Raw genomic sequence first — 18886 nt, 5'->3', positions numbered from 1 at the left:
AACAGCTGTGACTTGTCGAGGCATGGACTCCACAAGACCTCTGAAGGTGTCCTGTGGTATCTGGCACCTAGACGTTAGCAGCAAGCAGATCCTTTAAATCCCTTAAGTTGCACTTTCCACAGATCTTTGATTGTACTGAGATCTGAGGAATTTAGAGGCCATGTCAGCACCTTGTCATGTCATGTTCCTCAAACCATTCCTGAACAATTGTTGCAGTGAGATTGGTCGCACTGCCATTAGGGAATACTGTTACATTTGCATTTACTTGTTTGGCTGACACCTTTATCCAAGGCAACGTACAACATTTATGATATAACTGGTTACGTTACTTTTGGTTTTCCAATTGGAGCACAGACAGGTCAAGTGACTTGCTCAGGGTCACACACTGTCAGTAGTGGGATTATTTGAACCCACAACCTCAGGGTTTGAAGTGTTTACGTAGGTGGAACGTTTCAAAGCAGCATCCAAAAGAATGCCAGGAGCCAAACATTTCCCAGAGCATCACACTGTCTCCACTGGCTTGCCTTCTGCCCATAGTGCATCCTGTTGCCATCCCTTTTCCACATAAACAAAGCGCACATACCTGGCCGTCCACAAGATCTTAAAGAAAACATTATTCATCAGACCAGGTCACCTTCTTCCATTACCCTATGCTCAAGTTCGGACACTCATGTGCCTATTATAGGCGTTTTCGGTAGTGGACAGGGTTCAGCCTGGGCACTCTGACCTGTCTGCAGCAATCTGTGATGCACTGTGTGATCTGATACCTGTCTCTCATGACCAGCATTAAGTTTTTCTGTAATTTGTGCTACAGTAGCTCTTCTGTGGAATTGAACCAGATGGTCTAGTTTTCGCTTCCCATGCGCATCAATGAGCCTTGGGCACTTATATCACTGATACCAGTTCACTCATTGTCTGTTCTTGGACCAGTTTTGGTTGTTGCTAACTACTGCATACTGAGATCATCACACAAGACCTACAGTTTTGGAGATCCTCTGACCCAGCAGTCTATTCTATCACATTCTAGTACTTGTTAAAGTCTCTGAGATCCTTACTCTTGTTCACTTTGTTTCTGCTTCCAGCACATCATCTTGAAAAACTGACGTATGCTGCCGAATATGCCCTACCATTGTAACAAGACAATCAATGTTATTCACTTGTGGTTTTAATGTTGTGGCTGTTCGGTGTATACATATATAATGCAAAGTGTACTGACTGACTCACTCACTCATCAACAAAAACACTATTTCCCTTTTGGTAAAAAAAAAAAAAGCTGGTAAAACAAAAAACTACTAATATTGTAATCAGAAAAACATTTAGTTGCTTTGTACTTATGATACATCCTATTAACTGATGGCATTATAACACCCATTGTCTTAATACATTTTCTGGACTAAGGTGGTAACAAAGCTAGTGCAGTAATAAAATGCATTTCATTTTCATTCTGACACATGGCACATAAGAAGCATTAGCACTGCCGTTGAGAACTCATAAACCAAGTGCTGTATAACTGAGGCAACGAACAGACAAAAACATTATAGCTTAATAAGAAAGTTGAAATAGAAAAAGTATTTAGGAAATAAAGTTCATTTCAGTCCATACAACATTCTGGTGATCTGCCGTCATTAATATAGGCAATTAAGAAGAAGACAAATAATGTAAATAAATAGTAGATTCTACCAACAGGTATAAAGAGTGCATAAAGCTACCCAATTCCTCTGTAGTTAATTGCTACATTATAGATTTGGGGATGGATTGGACAGATTAATTAATTACTTTTTATTGCCTATTTGTGCATTACCATTACTATCAGAAAGTGAGATGTAGGCACAGTGCTTTCAGGTCTTCTAGCACTTTGTATTGCTTCTACAATACATTTTATAATGATAAACCTGTAAACAGTGTAATTTTTTCCTTGTTTTTACAGAGTTTGCCCTTATTATTTGTCTCGATCTCTCAAGCAGCAAGCTGAAATTATCTTTATGCCATATAACTATCTTCTTGATCCAAAGGTAAGCATTTTTTTTAAATGGTGTGTTTGTTAATTGTTTTCTTAATGAGGAAAGCAGTATTAATATAATTACACAGATGGAAGGTATAGTGAGGCAGTAGTTTGTGGTGCTGCTTCCCACATTCAGGGTCCTGGGTTCAAATTCTGTTCCTGATTACTGTCTATGTGGAGTTTGCACATTCTCCCCATGTCTGAATGGCATTTTCTCCGGGTATGTTGACTTTTTTCCCCAGTCCTTGTCTACACTTTTCTTACACTTCTACCTCTTTAAACAGGTTGTTGCTTATAGGCATTACTATTTGATCATGCCAACATTTCTTTTACCAGAATGAAGGATCTTGTGAACTCCCTTATAAGTACCATCACTAATTTAATTGTGTCTGTTTTGCCTGCTATCTTATAAAATATCTTAGATGTTGTACATTGTAGCCACTCTGTAAACTTTCTAAATCTTTCTCTTTGATTCTTCTACTTATATTTGAAGGTTGGTAAAACACTTATGAAACTGTGTGCATCAGTCATTTACCAGCAACCTTCTTTAAAATGGCCGCATGCATTTTTTAGCTGCTCACTTGATATCCAGAGCTTTCGTATAATTTCTTTTATGGCAGAAAAGGCTTCTACTTTTTTCTGATGCAACTGTTTTTGAGCTGTCTTTCCATTTTGTTTCTTCAATTAATTGTCCTATACCTTTTCTCCAAATGTCCCGATTTTGTAAATCACAATTGTTATGCCCCGTAATGCGTTTTTTCTCTTTTATTTTTCATGTAAATAAACTAGATTCTGCATTTTGCATCAGCACAGTGGCCATTTCACAGTAGGGTTGTTCCATTTGTGATGTGGTCTGATTTCTCCGTTAAGCACAACAGCAAAATTAAACTCTGAGCCTCAGCTTTTTTTATGCTCTGATTTTAAACAGGGCAGTCATTTTTCCAAATAAAATGAAGCATATTTGGGAAAAAATGTGTTCTGTAAATTACTCTCTTTTAAATTACTACTACATATATATAAAAACAATTGTGTGCATAAAAATAATAAGTAATTACTCAACTCAACTTAATTTAATTATACCTTACTCAGAAAGTTGATTACAAAAAAAAAATACACTTTTTAGTTTGAATTATAAATGCAATTGATGGCCTTCAGGTAATATTATATATTGTTTTGGTTTATACTGAAGATAAAACATTAAGCTATCTCTTTTAAAAATTCTCCATCGTTTATGATGTGTGCTATTGGATATTTCCATGTAATTTTGTTAGAGTACAGTTTTTTACAGTTTAAAGAGTATCTTGTTCAGGAATATACAGGTTTTCATGTTTTTTTTACGTGAACTGTGGCATAAATTAAAGTAGCTGCTGCTCACAGTGTGATCTGGCCTGAATGCAAATCTTCTCTGAATCTGAGGTTGTGATTCTTTCTTTGAAAAGAGTGTCTTGCCTCCTTCACATAAGGGTATCAAATGAGAAGTACCTTGTGGTCTTGTTCACGAGTAAGAGTACTCCTAACCATAAGACAGGCCATCAAATTGGGGCAGTGACAGCAGTTTTGAAAATGTTGTACTAGCCTGTGGTAGTGAACATAAGGGTTCGTCCTTGGATAAAAGAATTCAATTTGCTGCTCAGTCTATGCCCGCATTCTCTCTTATGCCCACAAGCTCAAAGTAGTGACAGTTTAAATGAGATTGCATGTATAAGTGGTCCAAATGAGTCTGTGGAGGTCTTCCTCAACAACTGTACAAAGTAATGTCTACTGGGAAAAGGGCAAGCCCAGTACAGGTTGAAGATGTTCTATCTCTTGAGGGGCCTTAGAGAATCTGGAAATTCCATGGAAGGATTGAAAAAATTTTGAAAAGAGAAGAGACTGGTCCGCCCTGCTGAGCATATTGATACATTGACCTTCATTGACAGGATAACTTTAGTGAAACAAAGTGAAATAAATTAAAGCATAGGGTCACAACAAGTACCTGTCAAGGTAGCATTGGACACAAGGCAAAAACTGGTCTGGATTGCTAGTCCATTATTAGTCACCAATGCAGCCAACTAGTAGTAGACGACAAGTAACATTAATTTTTAGAATGTGGGCTGAAAATTCAAGTGCTTGTATACGAAGTATAGGGAAAGTATTGTAATTCTTCAAAAATTCCTTTTCAAGATTTTGATGAATCTCAATGTTTTAGACCTCCCTGAGTCCAAAAATACCATTTTTAGAATTATGTCTGTGTGTGTGTACGTAAAGACGATAACTTGAATACGCTTTCACATAGGTCAACCAAATTTTGCATACAGTAGGTACAAAACGTAGATTTCTGTCAGATTTTTTAGCTATTTCTGCTAACCAGAAGTGGTACTTTACCTTTTATTCATGCACCTGCAGATTCCGATTTTGTCAACTTTACTTTTATAATAATTGTTCAATATATTATTAATTTGATTTGATTTGTTGTTGATGGTGCTTTAATGTACATAATATAAAAATATAATTATTGTCTTGTGGTTTACTTCTCAAGTATCCATCCCCATATCTGAGTATACGAGAAAGTCTAGGGTAGACCACTCCTGATTTTTGAGTGTGCATTATACTACTTTAAATGAGAGAGTACATTTTTAGGTATAATAAAGTCTTGTGTATTGTTACCTTGACGATAGTATCCCTCCCTGTTAACTTTTCAAGACGAGGTTCATGATGATATTTTCTGCTTCTACAATAGTTTGTTTTATTAAATGATATGAGTTACCTCATCATTATTATTTATTCTTGAGATGGTGATATGTGAACATTATTGTAAATTACATTCAGCTTTAGTTTACAATTGTACCAAAGCTTTGCCATCTTTTGTTCTAAATTTATTGCCCAAATCACCTTAGATACCAGTTCTTATGAAACATGAACAAGCAAAAATATTCTATGTTAAAAATATTATTATGTAAGCATTATTCATTTGTAATTAATCTAGTTTTAAAATTTAAATACTGATAGTGATGTTACTTTAACAAATTATAAATGTTCTTCCCACTTTAAGATGCATGAGCCTGTCTCTGATGGTACATTTTATTGATCAAGTTTCAGTTGTTTTCATGCTTATGACAGTATTTTTTGTTTCCTTTTCTTAGAGTCGCAAAGCACACAATATTGAACTGAAAGGCACAGTTGTCATTTTTGATGAAGCTCACAATGTGGTAAGCACAACAGATTAATATGCTTTTCTGTAACTTTAAAATAAAAAATTTAAGCTGTTCGCTGCTGGACATCAACCTTTTATATAAAAATTTTGAGGAAACATTTTGTCATTGAAAGATCTAAATTAATCCATTTTTCTGTTATGAATGAATATCATTCAGGGTGTCAATAGATTTGACCATGTAACCTGTTTACTTCTGATATCTGTGTCATCACTTTACTTACCTTTATATAATGTTGGCTGGCAGTAGTCTTGACTTTTTTGTTTGCCTGGTGTTGTTTCTGTTTACTTTTAGCATTACATATAAGTTGACCCACTGTTGCTGCTTTTGAGATCCGTAAGCCTGAATTAGAAAAGGCAGATTTCAAAAAATAATAAGCAGACCAAATATAAACCTCTTTTCTATGAGGCTGTGTGACCTTTTACTGCATCCTCCCCATTCTCTGATTTCTTTTGTTAGTCTCATCTGTTTTCACAAGAACAGTGTTTCCATGTGTGAGTGGTTCTACAGCATGCTATTGGCGCTTCTCTAAGAACTTGGTACAGATTAGGAATATGAGTAAAAAACATGTAAACATTTAGAAGGTAAAAACCATTTAGCAAATACAACAAAAAAAATGGTTAGCACCTCATCACTATTCCCACCCCCTTATCACAGGGGCATTTTCACTGAAAACAATATTACAGTATTGCTTCTTTGTCAAATTGCATGTTGATGCTGTAGTCAGAGGTGGGCAATGTCAGTCCTGGAGGGCCACAGTGGCTACAGGTTTTCTTTCCAACCCATTTGCTTAATTAGAAACCAATCCTTGCCAATCTCAGATCATCTTTAATTGTGTGGCATGTTAGTCTGCAATGTTAGGTTCTTTCCGAGGATGTCATCTTAATGATTTTAAGCCTAAACTGGATCATTTTTAGTTTGTGACATTTTTCTGTTAAGTGTTGTATTAAACCAAATAGTGCATGATGAAACCACACAGGTGTAAATGGAAACAAGTTAGATGGAGAACTGCTGACTCTTTTGTCATTTGCATCTTATTGGTAGCTAAGGAGCCATTTAAACACAGAATGCAGCTGGTAATACTGAAATCAGCAATTATGGGTAGGTAACCTTAACACTAGAATTACCAGAGCCTACGAAAAAACTTGTAGATCCGGCCCACCTTAAATCGCTTCTTAAATCTGTTCACACCTCTCCACCAGCGTCTTTTGTCTTCTAAATGTGCTGATAAAGACAAGCTGCCAGCAGCCGGCTATTCCATCCCCACACTGACTTAGAACATGCACAAACTTTTCCCAGCTCATGCCTTGATTGATTATCTGGGAGTGAAGTGGAGTTTTAGAGTGGAAATAATAGATCGTTATTTGGAACACACGCATTTCATGTGTGTTCTGTTTCTACAGTAATCTGTGTAAACACATTGTTAAAACAGAAACTTTTTCATATTTTAATAATAAATGTTACAAAATGTAGGCATAAACTATAGAATGTGTAAAGCCTGAGTTCCAAAGATCAAATAAATACTTTCACAAAAGCTTCAAGAATGACACTACAGTTTCCGTGGCGTAGTGCACTAAGATTTGCTTCTTAGAGCACAGCAGTTTTGCCGTGCCTCACAGATCTGAGTTTGATTCCCCGCTGGGGATAAAGTGTTGCTTTTTTTTTTTCTTTTTAACCTCAAACGAACATAAAATTTATAAATTGGTATGCACTGTCAGTTAATGAGATCATTATATTTTCATGTGAGATGCTTCTTTTAAAATATTTTTTTAACAATTGAGACTGCAGTTAACATGAACAACTGTCCTTGTAACTGTTATTTTTAAGATCCATAACACACAGACAGACAGAGCACTGCGTAATAGAGAGACAGACAGGCAGAGATATATAAATGAACAGGGAAGGAACATGTACTGAAAGAAAAAAAAGATCAACATGTGCATTGTTCCTGCTGCACTGAATAAGCTCATGCGCTCGAACATCACCCCTCCCCCCGATCTGACTCTAAGTAACAGCACGAGTACAGACGCAAACCAAGTGTAATCAAGAGTCCTCGGTTCGATCCCTACTCACTCCTATATTTGCCGTTTTCAATAGTATGCTGCTCTTTTTGTTAATATTATAAAGTACACACATGCACTTGATATATGTAGATGTGTGTGTATATATGTATGTGTGTGTGTATATATATATATATATATATATATATATATATATATATATATATGTAGATATATATATATATATGTAGATATGTATATATATGTGTATATATATGTAGATATGTAAATACGGTATATATGTAGATCTATACTAATAAAAGGCAAAGCCCTCACTGACTGACTGACTGACTCACTCACTCACTCACTCACTCATCACTAATTCTCCAACTTCCCGTGTAGGTAGAAGGCTGAAATTTGGCAGGCTCATTCCTTACAGCTTACTTACAAAAGTTAGCCAGGTTTCATTTTGAAATTCTACGCGTAATGGTCATAACTGGAGCCTGTTTTTTGTCCATATACTCTAATAAAGGAGGCGGAGTATCACGCGTCATCACGCCTCCTACGTAATCACGTGAACTGAAAACAAGGAAGAGATTTACAGCACGAGTTGGGAACGAAGGTAAATGACGTTAATTGTTGAGTGTCTTTTAATACCGTGTAAGCATACATATTAACACATGTGCAATTAAACGTGTGCATTTACGGGGTGATTTCTCAGGCTTAAAAGCTCGCCTTTTATTAAAAAGGTGAATGCAAACTGTTTTCATTCTGAAGGGCACAAACCACGTTAGATTTCAGCCGTTAAACGAGCAAAAATGTCGGTACACCAGATAAATAAGCGCAACATATTATCAGTTGTATTGTATGCTTACAATACATATAGAAATGTGTTAATCGTTAACTAATATTATGGGATGATGTTTTTTTCGACTCGTGCCTTGATTTAAACGATTGCATGTCTTGGTGGGTTTGCGTAGCTTATTGTCAATATCTTTACACCTGTTTTTAAGACTTATTGACTGAAACGGGCTTTCACGAAAAAAGTTAGGGTTTTGCTACAGAATACACCCTCCACAAGTTAAGGAAGTAAAAATAAAAGTATATATTTCTGTTTTATTTAAACCTTTTAAGTTTGTATGCATAGCCCTATTTGGCTGTTTTAGTTTTTTTTTTTCTTTCTTCAGTAATATTTAATCTCCTTAAAGAAAAAGAACATATGCATTTTACTTTTTTTGTATCTCTTTAGTAATATTTTAGTGTAAAAGGATAACCAGTATTTAAACCTTTTATGTTACTTTATAAAGTTATTTTACACAATACAGTATATATATATGTATATATATATATGTGTATATATATGTATATGTATATATATATATATATATTTAAAAATCCCCGCGCTTTGCAGCAGCGAAGTTCTGCTTTTAAATTTTCTAGTTAATTATAAGGTTCATTTTGGAGATGGACATGGAGGAGTTCAATACATGTAAGTAAGATGGAGCCATCTACTTCCAAAATGTTGAAATTAACTCTAGGGTCATGCCACCAGGAAGAGGAGAGAACACCCTGAATTAATTTCATCAGGGATATCTTTAAGCATAGAGTATGGATTTGGGTAATCTAGCATCTCTGCATCCTCAGTTTTGGATGCTGGAAGTCCCCAAAAACAAAGAATTTTTCAGAAAGGGGTTTATAGCTTTGAAGGAAAAGCTCAAAATAGAAATCAAGGAGGCATTGATTAATCTGTTAGGGATTGATGATGTGAGAACCTGATTTATTTTAATGATGTCAGTTACTTAAAGCAAATAAATCACATCTATGCAGTTTCAACACCGGTAGTTCACTTGGTTTTGCACCAGACACACAGTACCAGGTGCAAGTATGATATATCTTAAGTTCAGCTTGTAAAGCAGCAAAGAGTTTAATACAGATATGCTGCAATAAGATGCAATTCATACAGAGCTGAGATGTAGGAAGTCCACCTTAGCCATTTGTATTCAAAATCACATTATTCCAATCATGATCCAGAGCTTATGACCAGTAAATGTAACTTTTCCCCTCAATGACTAGGTCCTGCTTTACACCAAAAGTCAAATGCAGTGTTAACAAAACTGTCCTCTCTGTTCAGATTTCTTGATCAGTCTCACAATCCCCACTACCTTCACTAGTCAACCAGAAGTCAAGCATGAAAAAAATACAATATATACCATTAAAAATACATACCAGCTTTTCATCGGCATATTACTGTTTAATTACTAATTTTCAGTATTTCCAGCTTAAAGTTAGATACTTTAGGATGTTGCGCATGTCATGCCTTATCGTCTGCCTTGGCCAATGTAATTATGGCACTTGCAGCTCTTCAACCTGTATTTACTAGTACTTGTAGCTTTTTCAATCAATGTGTAGTACTAATTATAATAACTTGTACAGGCTTACTGTAAGTAGAATGCTGTATTAAATTTTAAGTACCCAAAACTAATTTGTTGGATAAATGTTGACCACATATGTTAAATACTATTCATACAAAATGATGGAAAACTCTGTTTAGATAGATAGATAGATAGATAGATACTTTATTAATCCCAATGGGTTTAGCAGTTTCCCCATGAGACACTCATGCAAACAAACGGTAATACTTTATTAAGCCGGATGTGGCGGATGCTGATGATTATAGACGAGGTGGACATTGTATTTGTTTACTTCTTCTTGTGGTATTTATCATTGAGTTCATCTATGTGTAACATCTGCATTGAGATAAGTGGTTATTTTAATCTGAAGATGTCAAATGATAAAATAAAAACTACATTTATTTTAATTTATGTATTTTTGTTATGTTTAACTAATAGACCGTCTTCTGTGATATCACAAAGATATTGGATTGTTTACTTTTTCAGGAGAAAATGTGTGAGGAGTCTGCATCATGCGATTTGACACCTTATGACCTGGCTACTGCAATTGATGCTGTCAACCAGGTTCTCACACTACAAGCTAGTACAGCCGAAAAAAGCGGACTATCTGAAGATTTCAACATCGAAACAACCAATCCTGGTTAGTAGTAAATAGGCAGTGTTTAATAGTCTGTTTATTAAATTTCCCAAAAAATCTGTGTGTGGCAGCATTTAATGGAAAATATTTAAAGTGGCCATAATCATGTACAGGTTAAAATTCCTAAAAAATATTTTGTTGTAATTAAAATTTTGTAGTAATGAGATTCTGTATTTGCCACTATAGTGCTTTCTTTAACTTGCATCCAGGCATTTGCAATCATTTCAATAATTTTTTTCACGTTACTTTTAGTTTCCTCCTGTCTACAAGTTATGTGAACGAGAATTTTTCTCCGCATTTCCTTGTGATAATACACTTTCAGGGTGCGAATGATGCCCAAATCCAATGCCTGAAGCACTGCTGTGCAAATGGGTGGGAAGAATTCAACGCAACATGGAAGCATGTTGTGGGCAGCACAGTTATCAATCAGAAGCCGAATCATTCTTTTCTTCTTCTTCATATTGTGAGGTTTCTGAACTCTTTTGGGATCTTCCTGTACGAGGAAGTTCAAAGAAAGAAAAAAAAAATTACATTGTTTGTGTTTGTGGATCATTGTGCACAACTGAGCTGCGACCACAGAACTAACTGATCTGTGGATGATTCATTCAGGCATTTCAAGGTCTTTTGGGTGCTTCATTGTAATGAAAGTATCTGCTGAATGTATTTCGTAGTAACAAGATTTCAGTAGACTCGTGTCATATGGGGAAACTGTTGGGACCATTAAAATACTTCGTTGTAATGAACATTTCATTGTAAAGATATTCATTGTATCGGAATTTTACCTGTAAATTATGGAAGGATCTTTCTGTAATCTTGGACACCAAGATGTACTGCAGAAGAAAGTTAAAAAAAAAAATGCCGCAAATAATAGTTTTCATTCCATAATACATTTCTGTACAGATTAGGAAGAGTTTTTATTTATTTTAGTGCAGAAAATTGTAAGTTAATGCTATGCATAGCAATATATATATATATATATATATATATATATTATATTGATTACGTTAACAACGTGTTATTTTCCAAGCAGATGCTATAATTTTTTTGCAGATTTTTGAACATATAAAAATTGCTGTCTTTTAAAAAGTCAACTAAGGTACAGAAAATTTTAGTGTGCAGTAATAATGATGAAAAACATGATAAAATTCTAGAAGGCAAATGATGGTCCTAGTACACTTGACAGCACTTATTTAGACCCTTGAGGACATTCACACTGGCCGAGGAGATATTAATGCTGTAGTATTTATGAGTTATAAAATTGTCTTTGTATTATTTGTGTTTGAATAAATTGCTGAAAGCAGTGTGTCAGCAGAGCAGATTGTATATAAGTAATAGGAGATCCACTTAACTATACATATTAAATGGGAAAGAGCTTATTAATTTTAAAAAGGTGTTTAGTCTTATTAGTCAGTCCATTTAAATTCATTTTTATTATTCTCTTGTGAAAAGATTTATAGTTTAATACAAACATTTGAAAATCCCTATCCAAATTACTTATTTTGTTGACATTTGAAGTGAAAAATAGGAAATACAACTTTGACAGCAAACAAACAAAACATTGGCATTTTTAAGAAACAGTTACTGTTTAGTTGCATGTCTAACTAATTAGTACTTCTCTGGCTCATTGCATTGCATATTAATTGGTCATCCATCCATTCATTTCTGGTGTTGGTCAAGTGATTCATTATGTGGGGATTTCTAAATCCCTTTTTATTATTTTTGTCTTAACTCTATTTTTCTGGCCTGGTGGTTAAGATGTTATCCTTAGTTGTGGATGTTTTGACACTTTCCACCTTTATGCAATTGTTTATTTCTTGTACTTTATTAATTCTATAAACTTTCAATCACAAAAAAGTTTGAAATCTGAACTGGGAGATAACTACATGATCTAAAATCTAATACCAGCTAGATGCTAATATTAGGTGGAATTATGCCAGGTAGTTCAAATTTCTTAATTGTCATGGTTGCTGTTATTATAAACAAAACTCAACATTTGACATATATACACGAAAGACCTGTGTGTGAGTATGCGTCTATGGAGCAGTCCGCTCTGTTCATGCTCAACCACAGCCACTAGATGGCGCATGCATGCACTTTTAAATTGCCACCACCACCGTGCAATAACACCATTGCGCTAATGACACAGATGAAGAGACACAAAATCGAAACAAAGCAATCGTTGCAGTTCAACAACGTGCAAGTGAAACATCTCCGCAATGGAGGGCAAGGCTTGAAGTTTTCACTAAAAACATTGTCTTTCTGGAGCTAGTTTCTCAAGACAAAGATTAATAGGACTCATATGCCAGCGATATGGCTAAGATATGGTATTGCTAGTGTCTCCTTACAAAAGCCAAGGTGGGTTCATGTCCTCTGCACTGGGTAATTCTTAAGCATTAGATAGATAGATAGATAGATAGATAGATAGATAGATAGATAGATAGATAGATAGATAGATAGATAGATAGATAGATAGAATTCTTTATTGTTATTATGCATAAACATAACAAAATTTTTGTTGGTAGGACTCGGCTTCAAGGCAGAATACTTAAAATACACAATACAGTATAAATAATAAAATAAACATAATAAGTATAAAAGACAGCAGCAATAAAACATCATCAAGTCCAGACTTTTCCTGAGGTAGTACGCCTGCAGAGACCAGTGATCTGTGTGCGTGGGTCTGCAGGGGAGGAATACAAGTGTGTGTGTTTGATTACGAGGGAAAGTGAGTGTGCATGTCTACAGGAGATGCAGGTTAGGGAGGGGTAGATGTATGTGTGTGTATCAGCAGGGGCAGATGGACTTCACAGCTCTGGGGAATATACAAGCAATATAGTAAAACTGCTAGGGTTGTTTTCTGTCCCAAAGACTACACACAGCTAGACTGAAATATTTTACATTTATTAATTTTAAGTAGTAGAAAATGTCTGTTGTGAGATCAGTTGTGAGGCCAGAGTAAGTGTCTAATGTCTGCATTTACCTACATTTGTAAGCCAAGGTTTAAGAAGAAAACAAATGTCATCTTTGGTGTTTAAATAACATCATTAACTGAAGCTGCTTTATTTCCTTATGTCTAACACTGTCTACATGCAATGGTGTTGACCATGTCCTTATTATAATTGTTGCTTTTATTATAGATCAGTTCACAGTGTTAACATACTTAATCTCAAGAATAAAGTACAGAATCTTCTGGTTTCTAACACCTGTCCTACTTGTCTAAATTATGTTGCACTGTGAAGAAATCACTTTTATAAATGTAGATCCCCTACCTCCTGGAAGTTGATTTCCATTTATATATGTATGTTTGTTCTGACTTTACTCATTATAAATATTTGTAGATGTCATTATGCCTCAATTTTCATGTACTGTAGAAATGCTGGATCTACCCAAAGACATTAAACACTTGACAGGAGTAACTATATTAAAGTTGCTATTCATTTTTGCCTGGGCACAAATTTATTGTCAATTTTTTTTATTATAGATCTGCTTGATATAAATATAATTCAAATTTCATGTAAAAGCAGACATTCTGAGCTTTTCAAAGATGTATAACACTTGAATGTGCATTCAGACGCTCCCCACATTGTTGTTATGACAGTTACATAAGTTGATTGATGTTGTCATCAGCCTTTCAAAGGCCTGCTTTTATCTTACTGACTTTTAAGCCAATCGAGAGGCTGAATACTCTTTTCAGCCATTCAGATGCAAGTAAGATGTGTGGGAACTGATTTGAGGTGGTGCTTATGCATCTCAATCCAGCATACCTTGTGTTCTCATGTCAGTACATGTTTTGTCTATATCTTTCTTCAGGGCAATTAATTGGTAGTGATTTCTTGTATTTTGATACAAAATTTCTGTGCTGGCACATACGCACTCTTTTTTCGAAATTTTCCATGACGGCTTTGCATAAATGTGGCTGAATTTCGTTGATATAGCGCTCTATTTCCTCCTTCAAGGCGTGGGTGGTTGTGAGCTTGATGGCATAAACCTTAGACTTCAAAAAACCCCAAAGAAAAAAGTCCAACGGCGTTAAATCACATGATCTGGACGGCCAATTCTGATCACAAAACGGGAAATTACACGACCAGGAAATGACTCTTGCAGTAATTGAATTGTTTCTCGGCTGTATGGCATGTGACACCGTCTTGTTGAAACCACATGTCGTCCACATCCATATCTTGCAATTTAGGCACAAAAAGCTGGATTATCATGTCGTGATAGCGAGCACCATTAACTGTTATTACCTGACCAGCCGCATTTTCGAAGAAGAATGGTCGGATGATGCCTCCAGCCCAGAATCCGCACCAAACAGTGACACGTTGTGGATGCATTTGTTTCTCAACAATGTGTTGTTCTTTCGTGTAGCTCTCCATTTTTAATAACCCTGAACTGTGAGCTGTCACACTGTCTTTTTTTTTCGTTGGCAACACTTTACCGCACAAATGGCGCCAAATTCAAATCTTGCGTGAATTTTGGGATACCCTCTAGTTCCTTGACTGCAATCCTAGATGCAGGTAAGATGTTTGTATGATGCTTATCTATCTTTACCTATTGCTTACATTTTGTCATTTTCAAGTATTTTTCATTTTATTTGCATGCAGAAAGAATATGTATAGCCATGTTTTGTAGTGGTGCTAGTTGTGGTGGTGAGGTTTGATAATATGTTCTGTCTAGTGAGTCATGATCCCTTTTTTGTGTTCTTGAGCCAATGGAATTTGTGATTTAGAATGATTATAGACATGTATAGAATGTTATATAAACCTGTTTTCTTTCTACAGGAAGTGGGCATACACTATACAGTAATAATAAATAATAATTTATTACATTTACAACAACAACAACAACATTTATTTATATAGCACATTTTCATACAAAAAGTAGCTCAAAGTGCTTTACATAATGAGGAGAAGAAAAATAAAAGACAAAAGAAATTAAAATAAGACAACATTAATTAACATAGAAAGGAGTAAGGTCCGATGGCCAGGGTGGACAGAAAAAAACAAAAAAAAACTCCAGAAGGCTGGAGAAAAAAATAAAATCTGTAGGGGTTCCAGGCCACGAGACCTCCCAGTCCCCTTTGGGCATTCTACCTAACATAAATGAAATAGTCCTCTTTGTAGTTCGGGTTTTTCACGGAGTCACTTGATGCTGATGGTCATACAGACTTCTGGCTTTTAATCCATCCATCATTGTTGGAACATCATGGTACTTTGGGTAGATAATGGTGGCGCACGTCACCACCAACAGGACACCGGAAAAGGAAACAGAAGAGAGAGTAGGGGTTAGTACAGATTTTGAATGAATAGTTATTATAATGAATTAGATATACAGAGTATCAGGATTAAATTACAGTGAAGTTATGAGAAGGCCATGTTAAAATAATGTGTTTTCAGTAGTTTTTTAAATTGCTCCACTGTATTAGCCTGGCGAATTCCTACTGGCAGGCTATTCCAGATTTTAGGTGCATAACAGCAGAAGGCCGCCTCACCACTTCTTTTAAGTTTTGTTCTTGGAATTCTAAGGAGACACTCAGTTGAGGATCTGAGGTTACGATTTGGAATATAAGGTGTCAGACATTCCGATATATAAGCCGGTACTCAAAGCGCTATCCACACAGGGAGGAACCAGGAAGCGAACCCACAATCTTTCACAGTCTCCTTACTGTAAAGCAGCAGCACTACCACTGCGCAGTAATCCCTCGCTATATCACACTCGACTCTCGCGGCTTCACTCTATCGCTGATTTTATATGTAAGCATATTTAAATATATATCACGGATTTTTTGCTGGTTCGTGGGTTTTGGTGGACAATGGGTCTTTTAATTTCTGGTACATGCTTCCTTAGTTGATGAAATGATGAAAAACTACCTTCACATTGCTCCCTTCCTTGCTGGGCTAACTTGCGGTTGCTTTCTCAAGCGATATGCTTCCCGCACGGTGCTTCACATACTTAAAAGCTCGAAAAGTACTTATCGGTTTTTGATTGTTTGCTTCTCTCTCTCTCTCTCTGACATTCATAATTAAAAGCTCAAACAGCACTTTTTGATTGTTTGCTTTTCTCTCTCTGTGACATTCTCTGCTCCTGACGCGCACTCCTTTGAAGAGGAAGATATAGTTGCATTTTTTTATTGTGAGACGGAACTGTCATCTCTGTCTTGTCATGGAGCACAGTTTAAACTTTTGAAAAAGAGACAAATGTTTGTTTGCAGTGTTTGAATAAAGTTCCTGTCTCTCTACAACCTCTTGTGTTTCTGTGCAAATCTGTGACCCATGCGTGACAATATAAAAATAACCATATAAACATATGTTTTTTACTTCGCGGATTTTCACCTTTCGCGGGGGGCTCTGAAATGCAACCCCCGCGATGGAGGAGGGATCACTGTACATACAAAAGAAAAAGGTCTGCACAGACAGTTCTTAAAAGGGCTTTGTTTTCCAAATTTCCATCATTGCTGTCTTTCTATTGTTTTATAATGAAAATGTGAAGGTTTACATTTTTGTTTTTGTTTCTTTGTGCACCATTTCCCTCATTTGTTTCTTTTTTGACATATGTCAAACTTTAATTTCCTGTGTGAAATCACTTATTATTACATTTATAAGACCATTGGATACGATGACAACTCGCAGAGCCACGCCCACCAACTGGGACGGAACAACACAGAAAAAACGGCGTCATTTATATTCGTATGTCGTAGAGGCCACATGCACCTCCGAGCCACGTTGACTGTTCATAGAGGCATGTTTCTCACGGACGTGAATCGCCATATGCAGCGTGTAAAACGGTTTGCGAGGGGTATCCCATGGGATCCTTAAAACAGTCAAATACAACTGAGGTTAAAACATAATGAAGTAAGCAGTCTTTAAAACCGAGTTTTCGGTTACGACGCACGACCGCGTGCACCACAGCAATCTGTTTTACACGCTACATACAGCAATTCGCATCCGCGACAAGCATGCGTCTTCTTAGATGGTCCTGCAGGAACACGGAAGACGTTTCCCTACCCACCAACCCTCCTTTTTCACCGGCCCGCGTCTACCCTCGCTCTCTAGGCATTCACACTGCCTGCCCATTTGCCCGGACGCAAAAACTCACCGACCACCCAGTTAGTCCCTTTCGTCTGTGCTAGGAGTCCACATGCACGTCTGAGCCACGTTGACTTAATTATTTTTTTCGGTTTCGACACCCGACCGCGTCCACCAACAAAAGGAACAACGAAGCCCCGCCCAGAAACTCTGCCCCTCCTCCCACGTGCTCAGGAACGCACCTCAGACCACTGCCCGCCAACTCAAACAGCTTATCAAACACATACTCACTCGCTTTGGTCTGTGCTGCGGTCCAAATCCAGCTGTGAGCCACGTTGACTATTCTTTTGCCCTCCATGGCTACCGCTTCAAAAGTATTTCATGGAAATACACGCTATAGAACACTACGACAAACTCAACACAGAACAGAAACACACTGTTGATACTGTTTTACACGCTGCATATAACAATTCCCATCCCCAATGCTTCTTCTTCGATGGTCCTGCAGGAACATGAAAAACCTTTGTGTACAAAACCCTGATTCATACCATCAGAGCTAGGGGAGACATTGCTACAACTGTAGCATCTACAAGAATAGCTGCAACATTATTACCGGGAGGACGAACTGCCCATTCTGTTTTTAAAATACCGTTGAAGCTCACTACTACTTCCACATGCAACATCAAACCTTCCTCACCACATGCTCAACATCTTCTACAATCCAAAGTTATTATATGGGACGAGGCGCCAATGACACACACATACGCATTCCAGGCAGTTGACAGGTTATTACGTGACCTCACGGGTGACACGCAGCCTTTTGGAGGCAAAACAATACTATTGGGTGGAGATTTCCGACAAATTCTCCCCGTCATTATGCGTGGCTCCCGCGCGCTTACTGTCGCTAGTTGCATTAACAAGCACCCTTTGTGGCGTCACATGCATGTTCTTACACTGACAACAAATATGAGAGCTCTTACTGAAAAACAACATTTCGCACAATGGCTCCTTGATGTTGGGGATGGGATAAACGGAACACCTGTGACATTGCCTTCACATTGTTTTCCTTTAATTTCTGATCCCGTTCAACAACTGTATGGCGACATCGACTTCTCAACTATCACTCTGGAACAGCTCAGCACGCGAGCTATATTAAGCATCATCAACAAAGACTCGCTATACCTTAATGAACAAGTGCTAAAACTTATCCCTAACAATGAGGTGACTTTCACGAGCGTGGACTCCATCGTCACAGAAAATCCTGCAGATCAACTTTTATTCCCCGAGGAATTTCTTAATAGTCTTACTCCTACTGGCATGCCTCCACATAAACTCAAAATTAAAAATGGATCCGTCATCATGCTTCTCAGAAACCTCCTGCCTGCAAAACGTCTTTGTAATGGCACTAGACTGTCTGTTAGCACCATTCACCGTAATGTACTGCAGTGTAAAACTATCACATCTGCAACCTCACAAACTGTCCTTATTCCCCAGATATGCCTGACCCCGTCAGATTCAAATTTGACTTTTACTTTTACCCGAAGACAATTTCTTGTTCGATTGGCATTTGCGATGACAATTAATACGGTACAAGGACAAACTTTCAAAAAGATATGCCTATAT

At 36.8% G+C, this 18886-nt stretch overlaps 1 protein-coding gene across 4 annotated transcripts in view; it reads left to right on the top strand.

Moving 5' to 3' along the window:
* rtel1 (regulator of telomere elongation helicase 1) overlaps positions 1 to 18886 on the top strand; it is a 132304-nt gene that overhangs the window by 26178 nt on the left and 87240 nt on the right. For all 4 annotated transcript variants that reach the window (XM_028812062.2, XM_028812061.2, XM_028812060.2 and 1 more), the window contains exons 8-10: positions 1928 to 2012; positions 5125 to 5190; positions 10091 to 10244. In XM_028812062.2, the coding sequence (XP_028667895.2) occupies positions 1928 to 2012; positions 5125 to 5190; positions 10091 to 10244 (305 nt within the window). The remainder of the gene's footprint in view (positions 1 to 1927; positions 2013 to 5124; positions 5191 to 10090; positions 10245 to 18886) is intronic.

The sequence above is a fragment of the Erpetoichthys calabaricus genome, chromosome 10 (assembly GCF_900747795.2).
Source record: "Erpetoichthys calabaricus chromosome 10, fErpCal1.3, whole genome shotgun sequence".
Classification (NCBI taxonomy): domain Eukaryota; kingdom Metazoa; phylum Chordata; class Cladistia; order Polypteriformes; family Polypteridae; genus Erpetoichthys; species Erpetoichthys calabaricus.
This window is presented reverse-complemented; position numbering and strand designations above follow the sequence as displayed.